The sequence below is a fragment of the Triticum urartu genome, chromosome 7A (assembly GCF_056163025.1).
Source record: "Triticum urartu cultivar PI428250 chromosome 7A, HENAU_Tu73, whole genome shotgun sequence".
Classification (NCBI taxonomy): Eukaryota; Viridiplantae; Streptophyta; class Magnoliopsida; order Poales; family Poaceae; genus Triticum; species Triticum urartu.
The window spans coordinates 23,126,498-23,142,689 of record NC_141879.1 but is presented as its reverse complement, the minus strand read 5'-3'; the positions used below and the strand labels follow the sequence as shown (position 1 = coordinate 23,142,689).

General features: G+C 42.6%; 2 protein-coding genes across 3 annotated transcripts; one reads left to right on the top strand and one right to left on the bottom strand.

Annotated features, from left to right (window-relative positions):
• The first annotated feature begins 3,023 nt into the window (after nt 1-3,023).
• On the top strand, nt 3,024-5,413 carry LOC147957127 (uncharacterized). The gene has a single exon (XM_087537559.1). It carries the CDS (start codon nt 3,191-3,193, stop codon nt 4,508-4,510), a length of 1,320 nt encoding a protein of 439 aa, XP_087393685.1. The 5' UTR covers nt 3,024-3,190; the 3' UTR covers nt 4,511-5,413.
• Nucleotides 5,414-5,554: 141 nt separating this feature from the next.
• Nucleotides 5,555-14,417, bottom strand: LOC125519482 (AMP-dependent synthetase and ligase family protein). Of its 2 annotated transcripts, XM_048684273.2 has the most exons (17): nt 14,115-14,416; nt 13,586-14,011; nt 13,189-13,382; nt 12,375-12,575; nt 10,834-11,553; nt 9,942-10,666; nt 9,664-9,739; nt 9,497-9,583; nt 9,024-9,067; nt 8,650-8,758; nt 8,503-8,562; nt 8,233-8,317; nt 7,517-7,581; nt 7,090-7,149; nt 6,840-6,884; nt 6,432-6,535; nt 5,555-6,354 (listed from the first exon to the last, which is right to left on the bottom strand). In XM_048684273.2, exons 1-17 carry the CDS (start codon nt 14,335-14,337, stop codon nt 6,129-6,131), a joined length of 3,450 nt encoding a protein of 1,149 aa, XP_048540230.2. In that variant the 5' UTR covers nt 14,338-14,416; the 3' UTR covers nt 5,555-6,128. The 2 variants fall into 2 exon arrangements, with proteins under 2 accessions (XP_048540230.2, XP_048540231.2); XM_048684274.2 differs by lacking the exon at nt 6,840-6,884 and having other exon boundaries at nt 14,115-14,417.
• Between the last annotated feature and the right edge of the window lie 1,775 nt (nt 14,418-16,192).

Genomic DNA, 16,192 nt, shown 5'->3' with positions numbered 1-16,192 from the left:
GAATATTTTTTATATGTGGGAAAAATTTTCTAACTTATTAATATTTTGAAATTAGCGAATATTTTGAGGAATTCATGAAAAAATACACCAATATTTTTTATTTCGTCATTTTTGAAAATTAAGAAGAAGAACTGGCATCTCAAAGAAAAGAAAAAACCGGTAGCTGGCTTTTTTTTCCCATGAGCCAGCAGCAAGTATGTACCCATGTACCCTGCGGGTAGAAACCCTATTAGGGTAAGGGTATGGGACAAAAATTTACTCATGGGTACTTAAATGGGAAAATATCATACCCATCGGGTAGAGAGGGTACGGGTATGGGATCATATAACCCATGCCCGCGTACCCATGTACCCATCTAAAATGTTGACAAGTGGGTTTCCGTTAATATCCCAATGTATTATTATTTTTCCTCCTAATCGCGCAGGTAGAAACTCTAATGTGTAGTCAAATTATCTCTATAATTTATCATGATTTTGTGAACTTAAAGTGTATGCCTATGTGTTGTTATTTATGATTATGTGTTGTTGTTTAACATTTTATGTGTCACTTTATATGCAAGTATTTTTGTTTATAAGAATGTGTTGTTGTTACAATATGTTGTTGTACATTGTTGTTTAAAATGTGTTGCTATTAATAATTTATGATTATATACCTTGGTGGGTGACGGGTATGGGAAAAAATTATACCCTTGATGGGTATGGGTATGGGTGATGGGTAAGTTCAGGGTGGACAGGTAAGGGTATGGGGTAGCTCCACCCGTACCCATACGGCCATACCCTGCGGGTGCCATCCCTAGCAGCAAGAAAAGCGCGAAATCACTAATTAAGAAGTACTCGTTGCAAAGAACACTCCACTTTCTCAGGTTGCGATAAGTGGCGCACATGCAACGCGCCACTTGTCGCAACCTGGAAGTTTTCCCTTTTTTTCGTAGATCCGTTTATTCAAAACGTTTTATCTCTTAAACCGTGCGTCCAAATCTCGAACCGTTTTCACCATTGGATTCCTCGCGTCGAGATCTTAAAAACTAGATCCCATGTTGATAGGTTTTGACGAATTTTTTTCACGAAAAAATCGGACGAAAAAAAACCGGGCGAAAAAAACCGAACCGGGAGCACGGTTTTTTTTTCCTTTCCGAAAGAGGCACGCCCGTGTCTCTCGCGAAATCACAACCGTGCCTCTCGTGGAAGCAAAACCGTGACTCTCGTGGAAGGAAAAATAAAACAGAAAACGCGTTTTTTTTTCGTTTCCGAGAGGCACGGCCGTGACTCTCGCGAAAGCACAACCGTGCCTCTCGCGAAAGCAAAACCATGACTCTCGCGAAAGAAAAAAAACAGAAAACGCCTATTTTTTTCCCTTTCCGAGAGGCATGGCCGTGACTTTCGCTTAAGCACAACCGTGCCTCTCGCGGAAGCAAAACTGTGACTCTCACGAAGAAAAAAAACAGGAAACGTGTTTTGTTTTTCCCTTTCCGAGAGGCACGGCCGTGACTCTCGCGAAAGCACAACCGTGCCTCTCGCGGAAGCAAAACCGTGACTCTCGCGAAAGAAAAAAACAGAAAACGCGTTTTTTTTCGTTTCCAAAAGGCACGGCCGTGACTCTCGATAAAGCACAACCATGCCTCTCGTGGAAGAAAAACCGTGACTTTCGCAAAGAAAAAGCACGTTTTTTCGTGCAAAAAACCGGAAAGCTAAGAAACGTCAAAAAACCCGAAAAGAAACCGTTTAAAAAGCCGAAAACGTGTGCGGAAAAATAAAAAAACAAAATTCAAAGGAAGCGTCTAGAGCATGACACGTGATGAATGGCTGAGAGCGCGTCAAGTGACGCTGATCGTTGCGAGACTCTGAAAGAAGCGCTCGTTAACTAGTTGCTCCCACAAAAGCGAGAGCGAAAGAAAAAGAAGCCGAGCCAGAGCGTGGGCGACCGGTTAAGCCAATCGTGCTGCAGCCCGCGTAGCCTGCGTGGGTGTTTTAGCCAGGTTCGGGCACGTGGACGGTCCAGCCCAGCCCAGCCCACCTTGATAACTATTCTCGGTTGCCGTCGTCCGGTAGGTATACAGCGAAGTCGAAATCAACCGCCGGAGCCGGAGGTCTCCGCTGCAATATTCGCCGTCTCCGTCGCCGTCGCCGTCTCCGTCTCCGCTGCAATCTTCGCCGTCGCCATATCCTCTGTTTCCACTCGCCGTCCGTCAGGTATACATACATATACACCCTCCCTAGCTAGGTCAACCGAATCCTAACTTCCATGGCTTATCTCATGACTCATCACCGGTGCATACTTGGGAGCCCTCCTCACCGGTGCATGCAAGAACCATAGTAAGCTAGCAGTATTAGGAAAAGAAACACCAAGCGGCAAGCAGCACCATTATTGTTATTCCGTATCATATTATCCAGGGTGTGTTGTCCTTTCTGATTTTCAAGAGGGTTACCTCATCATGTAGTGTGGCGGTGTTCTTAGGTCTTCCTGTGTTATCTTTCGGTCTCGTATGCTCCTGCGGTCTGCGTTTCCCGTTTATCGTGGGATCGGCTTTGTAAGAGGGTTACCTCACAATCTTGTATCGTTCAGCCGTGTACTTTTGTATATGGTTGGTGCTTTATATATAAAGCGGGGCGAAAGCCTGTTTCGAGGTTATTCCATATCATATTATCCTGGGTGTGTTGTCCTTTCTGATTTGGAAGAGATCAGATCACCAATGGCGATTGATTAATTCTTACCTTCTTTTTCCCGGAGATAGAACGATTCCGAGACAATCCATCAAACATGCTGTCCAGCTAAATCGCTGGCCACAGCAACAGTGCTCGGATCTCTTCCGTGTGAAGCCTTGGCGCATCAATTCCTGAATAATTTACTGTGTATCTCCACTGAGTTCGCAATCGACCCTCTGCGTTCATTTTGTTCCTTTCGTGCCACCACAGCCGTACTAAAGTGCAGCCCCCCGAATGCGTTTGTCCGGGCCTTGTTTCACCAGTGCTAGTACGACATCAGTAGGCGATTCGTCCGAGTTCATGGAGTGTTCGAAGGTTTAGGCTGCAGGGGAGGCTGGAGGAGGTAGTTTCAGAAGTATTACTGTGTTTGGTTATTGTTGTTATCTAGGACACATTAATTAGCAGCAACGTATTAGACGGAAATCCAATGTTCTCGAATCTTGCCAGTTTATCGCGTCACTGGGATTTTGTAATATGTTTTAATTGACATGACTCTGTGCCTATTACAACTAGCATATCGAGATCTTGTACTGGTCACTCTGTTACTTTTCTGTTATTCGGTCCTTTCTTCTAAAACATGCCTTTCTTTGGTGATCTGTTGCAGGGAAACTGCAATTACCTGCGAGGAAAAGGCATGTTACATTTTTGTCACCGCCACCATGTACAGATTGCGAGGGTGGCCAGACCTCCCGGAGGGTCTGCTGTACTCTATCATTGCTCGGCTGGGCCTGGTCTCGTTCTCCGATCTTGTTGCCTTTTCTGCTACCTGTCGCTCTTGGCATGCCGCTTTCTCCACCTTGGTGTCACTCCTCCCACCTCTCCTTCTCCGGCCTGATGTCCCTATGTGCTTTCCACGTCATCCTCCCATGATCAACAAGCTGGTACGAACACGGCCATGCCATGCCACTAATATAGCAAACCAAGACACCTACCAGTGCTGCCAGATTCCCTTACATAGTATTTTTGGTGAAAACAATACCCCACCAAGTCCTCTAAAAGGGTTTCGCTTCAGTGGTGCTTCCTATGGTCATCTCATTTTCTCAAGAGATAAATCATGCCTCGTTGTTGACGTGTTCACAGGTGCTAGTGTCTCATCCCCAAAACTACCGATCATTAAGGACATCGGGATCTTCTATGCTGCCCTCACTGCTCCTCTAGCATCACCTAACTCACATATCGTTGTTGATATCGGATCGCGCAATTTGTTTTGGCGTGTTGGTAGTCAATATTGGGTGGGACGTTCTCCTGACGATGGACCAATCAAGCAAATAGTGGTCTTCAAAGGGCGTGTTTTTGGCATCGATTCCAATCTCAAACTCTTCAAAGTGCAGTTGACACCCCAGATTTGCATACAGGAAATACCAGTTATGGAGTCAACCATGATTAGGAAATGGCACCATTCCGATAGATGGCTAGTGATTTGCGGTGATATGCTTCTCTTGGTGTCCTTGCGAGGAACCATTATAGTAACAGGAGTAACCTTCGAAGTCTTCCGCCTTGACTTATCTACTGCACCTGCACTATGGCTGAAGGTGGAGAAGCTAGAGAATTGGGCGATATTCATCAGCACCGACAAGAGAAGTCAGGCATTGTCTTGCATGAACCCAAAGATATGGGGAGGGAGGAGCAACTGCGTATACTGCTATAACCATGACTCTAAACATTGGGTTGCACTAGAGTTGGGAAAGCCACTACAGGGAAATGGGCCCACCTCCAAATTTAATCCAAACATCTTCATATTCATGGGTCGTGATAGCAGGGTGCAACCTATGTGGGTTGTCCCTAGCATGCTCTCGTTCTGTCGGTGATGGTGACGAGCTTTATGCATGGCTAGCTGCTGAGTCTTATTTGGAGCATGTTCTTCTCTAAAGATTTCTAAGAATCTCTAATTTTGCCTGCTGTCAATAAATGAAATCGTAACTTCGGCTCAATCGTAACTACAAACTATATTTTGGTTTGTGTGTAATTATAGGCTAATCTATGTTTCTCTGTAACTACAAACTGAACCACGAAAGGTTCACATAAGCTCGTAACTAATTACTATTATTTTGTTAGTTAGCAACATTTGGAAGTTGGATAGGAGGAATGCATGAGATTGATTCACCCCAGGCCTGCACCTATGGAGGCATTTCCATAGCAAGTGTGTCTTTTTTTGTCTTTCATATACAATGGTACCGTTTATTGTTCATTTGTTTTCATTCTACTGAATGGAATATATTTCTCTTAACAATTGCATTTCACACATTACTTACATGTGGTAGTCTCCTGAACACATACTAGTGGCTTATAAATCTCTATCGGATAAGGTTTCGCAATGGCCGGTTCAATCCAGATTGCATTTCACACATTACTTACATGCCGCAGAGGCCTCGTGAAGACTAGTGGCTTATACATGTCCACTGGATTAGGTCTCGCAAAAGCCGGTCCAATCCAGATTTAGGAGGTATCAGAAATAAAATTGCATTTCACAAATTACTACATGTTCATAGTCTCCTGAACACTGATGGCTTGCAGCTGAGAACAGCTTTAGCATCGTCGTGCTTAAGAGTCGATATCAGCACAGTGAAAAATACTCTGGGATCAACATCAGCACACAAATTTGAACAGGCTGTCAGCTGCTGGATGGGCTCCAACCCAAGGACAGCGTCGTTAAGATGTTCATGGAAGTGGGCAACAGATGGGAGATGCATCCCTATCACCGCTCATGGTAGAGTCGATGGCGTACTGCCTCTCCAAAACATTGTGTGTCCTTGGTGCAAGACTATGCCGTCAATCATGTGTTCTTCCACAAATTCATAACTTCGAAATGCTGGAACAATTCAACGGTATATAAGAACATTCGAACGAGGAGCTTGGAACCAGCTGTATGTTGTTGATCACTGATCAGGAGTGGTTTTGGTACATTACATATATTTCTACACTGCCTTGAAACATCAGCGTATGTACAAATTCAAAATGTTGCTCTCGACCAACAATTCTGATTCTAACTAAAAACCTAAAATTCTGTTGCATAAAAAGAGACCTATCAGTATGCTAACCAAGCTTGAAGGTGTATTTTTCGCAGCGAAGGAGCGAGGGCTGTTTATAGCTCTGCTTCCACTTTTGAACCCAGTACACTCGGTTTGCAGTAAGGTTGTAATGTGCTTGTGATACTGAATATCAAGCACTTAACCAAAGATTTACAGCGTGGAAATCCAACCTTTGAAACCCAAGCACCGGTATCTTCTGCATTTCTTCTCTGTAGATTGTTCAAAACATCAAGCTGCTCGGGACATCACCAATAATTCTTCTATTGGCCACTAAGCAAAACAGTTTGACTGGATGTGTCTAATATCTAAGTACTGTGCATCTCTTGCTGCTGAACCACCGCAGGATGAAGATACGATGCTGAGCAGCTTGGTGTAGCAAGGGAAACTAGATTACGTGTTATTCACTAAAGTTAAATGGATTAGTGATTGAGAGACAATGTAGCCGATCATCTCTGCATCCAACAAAGATGCGCCCACCCACCATCAAGGGTGACGAGAAGATGTCCCCAGGAAGATCCATGGCTGCAAACTCTTGCACAGAGTAACCATCTTTCTCTTGCTCAGCATCAGCTCTAATACCAAGGACGCGGACCTTCCCAGAACTTGTGCAGATACAAGCAAATCTGCATAAAGGACAGCTATAACATTTTCTTGACACCTAGTATTTGCTATAAGACTTTGCTATCTATATGTCGAGTACCTCTCTGATGCTCCAGATGGCGTTGATGATAACACTTCATCAACAAAAGCAGATGCAGTAATTGGATCGCCGGCATCATATGACCAAAGAAGATCACCAGATGTCTGTGGTGTAATCATTAATGTTTAAGTACTAAATGTGAAGATAAGCCAGATCTCCTAGTAAACCAATAATGCAATAAATAAAGTTCAATTGTTTAACACAAAAAGAACTTGAAAATTACCCGCAGCTGCTAAATTGACATCAGAAAATAAGTAAACACAACCGTGGGAGAGATTCTATGATCATCAACTGTATTTCAAGAAATGAAGTGTAAAAAATACAGCATGCTACTCTCTCACTAATGCCCGTAGAAAAGATTGCGTTGTCTCAAAAGAGACATTTGGAAGTTCAGTCAGTAAGACTTACAATATCAAAAGAGTATAAACTTCCATCACGGGAAGGTATCAGGACCTGCCATTGACATGTATGCAAAAGTTTGGTTCAGTTTACTTCAAATTGGGACCACATAAAGTTGTCAACTGTTGTTGAGCTCAAGCAATTAGCTCGTGAGGAAATAACCTTTTTCAGAATTCTCAAAGTTAAATAATATACTGTGGAATAATATGAACATAAAACTACATAAGACAAACGAGACTTTGATAAACAAAGACCATACCTGAGAAGGAAGGGCAGATGACACACATGCACCAGCAAAAATAGGACCACCAACAGTTGCCTGGGTTTTAAAGAAATTTGTTATGGCTCTGCAATAAAACATTAAATAATACTAACAAAATTGACAGTATGTAATAATACTAAATAACAAAAAATAAAATCAAATAAAATATTGATACGACAAGACTTAAAAACAAGGGCGTCTAAAACATAAATTGGCATCCACAAACTACAATTGTTCTCTGAGTATTCCGCTCAATGTTAGTTAGTTCTGTAGGCTGGATAGTTAGCTTTAGTCTAGCAGATGTCTGGTGTGTCTACCAGACAACTCTAAAAGAATAACTATTCCTTTGTATATCATTCTGTTGCAGAACTGTAACTTTGCAACAATAGCTTCACAAACACAACAGGGAGAAGAGCTATTCCACCTTCCAGACAACAGTGCCATTTGAGTTCAATGCGATCACCAGACCGTTCACCAAGCAACAAACAACTACAAAATGAAAGTTAATAATCAGTATAAATTGGCATCCTTAAGTGAAAAATACTGAATGTACATAGCAAATTCCCAGTACATTCCTTATCAAACCCACACATTGGCTGAGGTCCATACACATGTTATGTTTAATTGATTTTTATAATATTAAACTTGGCACCTTAAAGCATATGCCACATAGCTAGCCAAAACTATGCTCGAGACATGCACGGTTGCACAATTTTCTTGGGGCCTCCCCATCAGTTTCACGTTTAAAATAAATGGTTTTGGCTGATGCTCAGATGCTGCCGTGCCAGGGAGGAACTTACGGGGTTCAAATTTTACAAGGAAACTTGAAAATCTTGGATGAAAAAAAATGCATCGCTAAAAAAATTCAACATTTGGGAAATACATATGAAAAAGTAGGCACAAAAATTTCAACATTTCTGAAATACATATGAAAAAGTAGGCATTAACTAAATGGTGAAAAGGTGATTTTTCAAAAATTAAATCTGGATGTGGACCAACTCCTAAAATCGACTGGCTCTTGCTACCTTTAACGTTGCATCCTCCTAACTCTTTTTGTGTCAAGGAAATTTAATCATAAAACATACATGGACATATTGCAAGACATCTGTGCTCATGCCCCATTGCTAGCTTAAGAATTACCATTTCCACTTTGATGATCGATGGCAAGAGAACTGAAAATTGCTGCCCCGGCTTCATATTGCCAAACTATTCTGAATGATGGAACCTGCTACCACCAAAAGAAACCAGTCAAGACTCTAGATATTCAGTCATTGCTAATTATTTTACTTTCTATTACCAGCTTTGCTGCACACAATTCCCATGGAAACAATACACAGAACGATAAAAAGAAAAGAAAAACATGCACATTTTCTCCTTTAAAGTTATCACGGGGAATATATCGCAAGTCACCTCAAGGGATATTGCAGTTACAAGGCCACTCGTACATGCAACATAGATCCTGTCATGTGCCTGCAAGAAGCAATCCAGATGACACAAGATCAATAGAGCCCTTGCACAGATTTAAGGCAGATGCATGCTGTGAATCAGTATAAATACCATGTCCACAGCAGGAGAACCATAGATGCTTCCACCACAAGATACTTTGTAAGCGCAGCAACGATCTTTGTAATTTAGTGCATATAAATGATGATCATAAGAGCCACACCTGACAACCATACACAGCATATATTTAACAAAAAAGGTTAACAGCAGTACAGTCATCTATTGTGCAAACTTGTGTCTCTGTATGATTGAAGAGTGAGTAGACAGATCATTGGTTCACTCATTCTAGTTGCAAACACGACATTTTATTATCGTAATAACAAATGTGCTTTCATCTAAATGGAGAGAAAAGATATATACAGAGAGAGCTGTAACAAGTGGTAGTAGTGTTATGATGAAGAAACACAAGAAAGATTATGGAATGGTACCATATTAAATTCCTTGTCCTGTCAACAACTGGTTGCATTTTTACCTGAAAGAAGCTTCTTAATTTGGGATATGAAATATCGAAAACATTACATGCTTAATATGTTCCATCATGTACGCTGTAACAAAATAATCATGGTGTAACTTAGTAACTGCATTATCAACTTCCATATGCTAGAAATGCTATCATCATGGGTGTTTGCATAACTTAAGCGTGCCATTTGGCCCCTTTACAATTTCACTTGCAGCAGTTAAAGAACTATAGCCTACTCAACATGAACATACAGTCAGGAAGATTTTCTGAAAATCAAACATCCCAAAGCTGACATCTATCATAGTTTTATTTACGTCGAGCACACAAAATAATCAGTCCCTTGTCATTCTTAGTGTTCCTCAGAGATGGGATGAAAATACAGCTGCCATATTTCAAAGTGAGGTTTAAAAGATATTTCAAATAAAAATGCAGCAATTGTACCTCTCCATCTGTTTGAACTGTCCAAGATAGTTTACCAGTCAACATATCATGAAAGTAAATTTTCCCTTTATAACATCCGACCACAACCTGTCCAGCAGATTAATGATGAGCTAGATCGCAAAATGATTGGCAAGCTGCTATGTCAACTAGTTCAAGAGTCAGGTCACCTCTGAAAAGTCACCAGTAATAGTAGCAGAACACTCCACACGTCCTTCCAATTTGACACTCCACCTCACTGAACCACTGCATAATAAATTGGAAGTAAATTGTAAAAATATTCAGTATGCATATGTCAGATCGGAACTGCTATCTCATTGAATCAAATTCAAATTAACCGAATCAATAAGAACAGCATGAGAGCATACGTGGTGCACCAGACCGAGGATTTAGCATTCAAAGTAATAAGAAAAAGAACAATGACTAAGAAATAGCAAGCAAAACTCACTTGGAACCATCAATGCAGAGAAATAAATGTGAATGCGACCCAATAAATATGTTTATCATCCCATTGTTCAGGACAAGCAAAGGTGAGGCATCAACACATGAACCCAAAGGAATGTTCCAAAGTTCCTGAAGATAACCTCTTTTGTTGAATGAAACATATGAGCAAACATCTTCAAGTTGCAGCTTCCCTTCATCGTCATGCATAAATCTGTTGCAACGCCCAATAGACCACTTCTTGTGTAAACAGAAGTTCAGGATCCACTGACTCCCTATGACACTGTTTCTGTCCTTCAAGCATGTATCCAAGTAGAGGCCGTTTACCTGGTATCTATCATCAGGAGAGAATGGATATTTGTTAAGCTGGCCATCTGTTTCATCTCCATAACTCTCTGCAATTTGATAATGTGCGCGCTTTCCATTTATCCGTGCCTTGCCTCCATGATAACTATCATCCGCATTTGCAGCAATCGGGTCAAATAGTCCATGTATGCTTGTAGATACGTTCAGGCCCTTCTTAGGCTGAGGCTCATCAGTAGGAGAAACCAAATTACTATGCTCCACAACTAAAGCGTGCAAAAGCTTAGAAGGGGTTGGATAGATATAAAGCAGTCTCATGTCAATCTCCAACTTGTGGGCTGCATGGGCTGCAGAAATTGAGTTACCACCCAAGGTGAAAAAATCATCAAACTCGGAAACTTCATCAACAAGCAGGGCGTCACAAAATGCCTATTGTAGATAGAGACGGCGTCAGTACAACATGAACATGAATGGACACTATCCAAAAATAAATAAAAACTGAAAGAAGGAAAAAACATAAATGCCAGATTAAAAGGAAACAAGTTTTCAGGCAAAAAACCAAAAACAAGGGACAACACTTAGAATTAAGAACAAACCTTTTTAATAACTTGTAAATATGGATTAATTGGACCACTTCCAGACTTAATTTGCTCAATTCCACATGGTTCCAATGCACACTCCAAACTTGATAACTTGACATAGTCAACCTTTCCTGAAGAAGTCAAAGGTAAGGACTTCACGTGGAGAAAGAAGCTTGGAATCATAGCTGGTGGAACCTTCTTGATGAGCCAACTTCGAATTGATGCCATGATATCTTGAGAAGAATTTACTTCTCTATACTGCAGGCTGTCTTTCACAATTTCATCCTTATTCTTAAACACCAGGTATGCATTATAATCTGGAGACCCTTTACTTTGGAAAGTAACTGCAGCATCACTGACAGCAGGATGTTCCTTTAAGATGGATTCTACCTCTTCTAGTGAATAACGCTGCCCATAATTTTTTACTGTACGGTCCTTTCTCCCAAGGAAAACAAGTTCACCAGCCTTCAGCCGTCGAGCATAATCACCTGTTTTGTAGTATGTTGAACTTTCACTGCCTTCAGTGTGATTACTCCTCAGAAAGTCAGCTAAATAACCATTGAATAAACATGCTCCACTGACACAAATTTCACCTTCATCTGCCATCCCAGCATGCGTCACAAGAAAAACTTCACAATTTGCAATAGGAAATCCAATCGGTACACTGGTTATTTCTTCACACTCTAAAATTGCAGGGAGATCTTTGCAATCAAAGAATGTACAATCACCAGAAACCTGAAACACAAGTACAAATTTTGAATAAAGATACATAATAAACACCAACACTTTAATTTCAACCAGTCCCTGTGTGGAGTAAACTGAACAAAAGATAGCACAAAAGAAACAACAGTAATTTCAAGCTCCCAGTGAGATGAAACAATGATGCAACTGAGCTCATAGATTGATGGATATTAGGGACAGAAGTCTGCCATTTCTGTTCTTCTATTTAACATGTTGCTCAGATTGCAACACTCTATGTATCTCTTCTGTGTCGTAATTCCAGACCAATTTAACATCTCAGGATGAAAAAGGGACAGAGATTCAGTTTTAAAGTTCATCTCCGGGCGTAAGAGGTAGTAGGGAACTCGAGCACTTAGTCCTTATTATGGCATACCAACTCATTACAATGATTCCCCTAAATTTACATTTAATAGATAGCAGTAAAACTGTGGTTAGTAAATGATGTACCAATGGCAGGAGCAAAGCACTCCCTGTCACGAGCCTAATTCTTGGGGAGGAAATGTACATCCATAGCAGGAGCAAAGAACTCCCTGTCTCAAGCCTAATTCTGTATGACATTTTTAGAAGGTTTTAAACTTATCTGCATAAAGATGGCACCGATAACTCAATTATGTGAATGCAATGAAAATATTTAAACATCCTTTTTATTAATAGCCAAGTTGGGAAAATTCAGCCGGCTGGCCAAAGTAGTGTTGATTAGCACTGGCATTGTCTAGTGAAAGCAATAGGTAAGAGTAAGAATGTATCAGAGAGAGAAAATAGACTTGATCTCCTCTGAAAGAAAAAAGAAAATATTTGGTGGGTAACTTTCTCACCTCTGTTGTTCCATACAAATTTATGATAGTAGTCTCTGGCAGAATTTCACGAACTCTCTTCCAAAGCACTAATGACAGAATCTCCCCACTAAATACCAAGATCTTAAGAGAGTTATATCCACATGAAATATTTTTCTCCAGGGTGGGTAGTATTATCTCCATCAGCGACGGAACTATAGTCATCCTTGATATACGATATGCCTGCGGCAACATGAGCCAAATGCAAGCGCAATGTATGTCATACCAAAAAGAACAAGGGAGTAAGGTAACGATGAACCAAGAAAATCAGGAATAGCATTCTAGGAGTAGGAGCTATTGTTTTGTCAAGCATCTATTCAAGTTGAACAGGAAACAGCGTCAGACTATCCCTTGATCACAACGGCAGCAAACAATAAATACTGTTTGCTACCATAATATCTCTGCCAATGATAGTGAGAAACGAAATCTTATGCTAACATACATTAGAAGCTACCCACATTTGGGCATACATGAACATATGACTTGAGTTGGGAAGTCAGAAACCCTGACTGTCTAAATTATGCAAGTTGAATGGAAGCAAGCATGCCAACAAAACAGCATCCTCACTTTTATCCTATTTTCTCAGTGTTAAATGATAATTCCACAACATGAAACCGAATACTCGAAATGCAGTTTTATTTCTCAGATTCCTAAGCAATATTATTCAAGTAATAAGCTTTGGAGATTTTGACAAGATACCTTTTGCAAAGAAAAAAACTAACTGGATAAGGAAACCAAACACATGGAAGTATTTTCACTAGAACAATGACAAACACACGTGTGAAAGCCAAGAAACCTTAATCAAGTTGGCCAACGATGTTGGATTAGCTCTCCAATCAATGGGGGGAATGACCAGTGTTGTGCTAGTCAACACAGCAGAAAGAAACTCCTGAAGATGGTCGACAAAGCTGACAGATGTCTTAAACAACAACACATCATCCAAACACAAAGGATTCCTTCTTTGCATCCACAAAAAGCGATTCAGAAGACCTAGCCCATGATAGTAAAAGAAGCATTTCTCAGTAACTTGGTTTCTCAACCAAACCTAAAATTCAATCGGAACCGCCTAGTATAGTAACCTAGAAGTCTACCAAGAGGCTAGCATCTAGAAACATGCCAATCAATTCCGTTGTCATTCAGAAGCAGAGCAACGCTGATGACATAAGTAATTTCACAACAGTATGAATGTTTACCTTTCTCTGTTCCACAAACACCTTTGGGTCTTCCAGTAGAACCGGACGTGAACATCACATAGCAGAACCCCCGCGGCCTCTTGCGCTCGCAAGGCCAAACAAGTTCATCTCCACCTACCCCAGCCTCTACATCATCGGACCCTTGCCGACATCGGATGTCACCATTGAATCGCAGAACAGGGCAAGAGCTGCCCTTAAGAACATCGTCTTCATGCGAAACCCCTGCCGATACGACTAGCACCGCATTAGAAGCAGAGACAGCTGACCGGACCCTATCCTCGGGCCAGGATGGGTCCAGCGGCAGGAACGCCTCCCCGCACCTAAGCACGGCGAGGACGGCCGCGACGTACTCCACAGACGGCCAGGCGTACACCCCAACGACCCTAGGCGTCGCGCCCGCGCCTCCCCTCTGTCGATCCGAGCAGCCTAGGGTTCCAAATTCAGGGTCAGATAGGCGGGGGGAGGGGGTTGGGGGCGAAATTACAGCAGACAACAAATCAGCCGAGTGCATCGCAGCTCACACACGCACCTGGGGACTCGTCGTCGCCGGGATGGTCGGTGGAAGGGCGAGGAAGCGCGGCGGCGATGCGGCGGGAGAGCGAGGAGACGGCGAATAGGAGGTCGCCGCAGGCGAAGCGGCGCCCGCCGTCGCCCGAGTGGACGACAGCGAGTCGGGCTGGGTCCCCGCGCGCGGCGCGGTCGAAGGCGTGGGAGATGCAGCACGGCTCCTCCTCCGCCGCCGCCGCCGCCATTCCGCCGCCGAGCTCGGCGCGCGCCAGCGGAGAAGGAAATTAAACCGACACCCTAGCGGAAGCGGATAGTGCAAAATCCGCCTTCGAGCTCAGTTTGTGTACTGTGCGGAGCCGTTTCCCCAACGCTGAGAAGCGCAAATCTTCAATTTTGTTTTTCTTGAACCGGCAAATCTTCAGTTTGTTACATGGTTCGAGTCGAAAATACATTTACACTTTGTATACTCCTATAGGCGAAGGGCATTTACACATGGTTCGAGTCGAAAATTCAACACAGCAGAAAGAAATTCCTGAAGATGGTCAACAAAGCTGACAGATGTCTTAAACAACAACACATCGTCCGAACACAAAGGATTCCTTCTTTGCATCCACAAAAAGCGATTCAGAAGACCTAGCACACGATAGTAAAAGAAGCATTTCTCTGTAAATTGGTTTCCAAACCAAACCTAAATTCAATGCCTATACCTTTTATGTTCCAAATTAAGATTTATACCAAGTCTAAATGGACGGATAAAAGATGCTAAACCTAAGTCCGGTGCCAACTATATTGATGGTGATTTGACCAACAAACTGATGACATCTTGTTCCATCTAAAATAGACCTTCAGCAGTTCATGTTGGTGATCTTATCTACAGGCTTGTGAACATTATATACCTCGCCGATCAGTTGCATATCAACGCAGTCGATTTTGTTGTAAACCATCTTGGACCGGCTGTAGAACTTGCACTTGTAGAACCTCTGGCACTCACACCTCTAGAACCAACTTGGTGCATGATACATACATAAATGCCCCTCCTTTTCCTGGTGTCTCTTATTCCCTGATAGAACTTTTATATTATATTTATGTTCATCTACCATCTCTCAAAGACTAGCTCCTCTTTCATCTTCACCTTTCACAAATCCGAATGTGATGGAAGAGTGTTCCAACTAGTAGAACTAGATGTCACTGCTTGAGTCGCGACGGGGCGGTATATATGCGCACGCACACGTGCCCGCGCGCGCGCGCGCACACACACACACCAAACGTCATGATGTTCACCGTTGGAAGTTGTTGGCTCGGTACAATTGTGTCTTTATATTATGTAAAGGTCTAAATGATATGTTTTGTCATCGTCCTTATTTTTTCAAGTTAGACATGATATTTTTCAGCAACCATGGAGTAAAGCCCAAATAAATGGTATAGGCATTGTCTATCCAAGCAGCATAGGGTTCCAAATTCAGAGTCAGATAGGCGGGGGGGGGGGGGGGGGGGCGAAATTATAGAGGACAACAAATGTCAGGCGAGCGCATTGTATCTCATGCACGCACCTAGGGATCCGTCGTCACCGCGGTGGCCGGTGGAAGGGTGAGGAAACGCGGCGGCGGTGCGGTTGGAGAGCGGGGAGATGGCGGATAGGAAGTCGCCGCAGGTGAAGCGGTGCTCGCCGTCGCTCGCGTAGACAACGAGTAGGGTAGGGTCTCGGCGCGCGGCGCGGTCGAAGGCGTGCGAGATCCTGCACGGCTCCTCCTCATCCTCCATCACCGCCATCGCCATTCCACTGTCGAGCTGACGCGCGCCAGCGGAGAAGGAAATTAAACCGACACCCAAGCGGAAGCGGATCATGCAAAATCAGCCTTCGAGCTCAGTTTCCGTACTCTGCGGAGCGGTTCCCTGGCGGTTCTTCGGGTTTTTTCTGGAACTGGCAAATCTTCAGGGTTTTTTTACAACAGTTCGAGTTGAAAATACATTTGCACTTCATATATAGGCTAAGGGAATATCTCAGATACTTTCTCTGTTCCAAATTAATTGATTTGTAGCAAGTCAAATTGATAGATAAAAGATGTTACATCTACGACTTATGCCAGCTATATCAATGGT

Bases quoted from the DNA above. Each gene is read 5' to 3' on its own strand.
- LOC147957127 (XM_087537559.1), top strand. From the start codon at position 3,191: ATGACTCTGTGCCTATTACAACTAGCATATCGAGATCTTGTACTGGTC.
- LOC125519482 (XM_048684273.2), bottom strand. From the start codon at position 14,337: ATGGCGGCGGCGGCGGCGGAGGAGGAGCCGTGCTGCATCTCCCACGCC. The intron at 11,554-12,374 runs GTGAGAAAGTTA...CTTGTGTTTCAG, and splicing joins ATTTGTATGGAACAACAGAG to GTTTCTGGTGATTGTACATT. The intron at 9,068-9,496 runs GTACAATTGCTG...AGCTTCTTTCAG, and splicing joins CAGTTCAAACAGATGGAGAG to GTAAAAATGCAACCAGTTGT.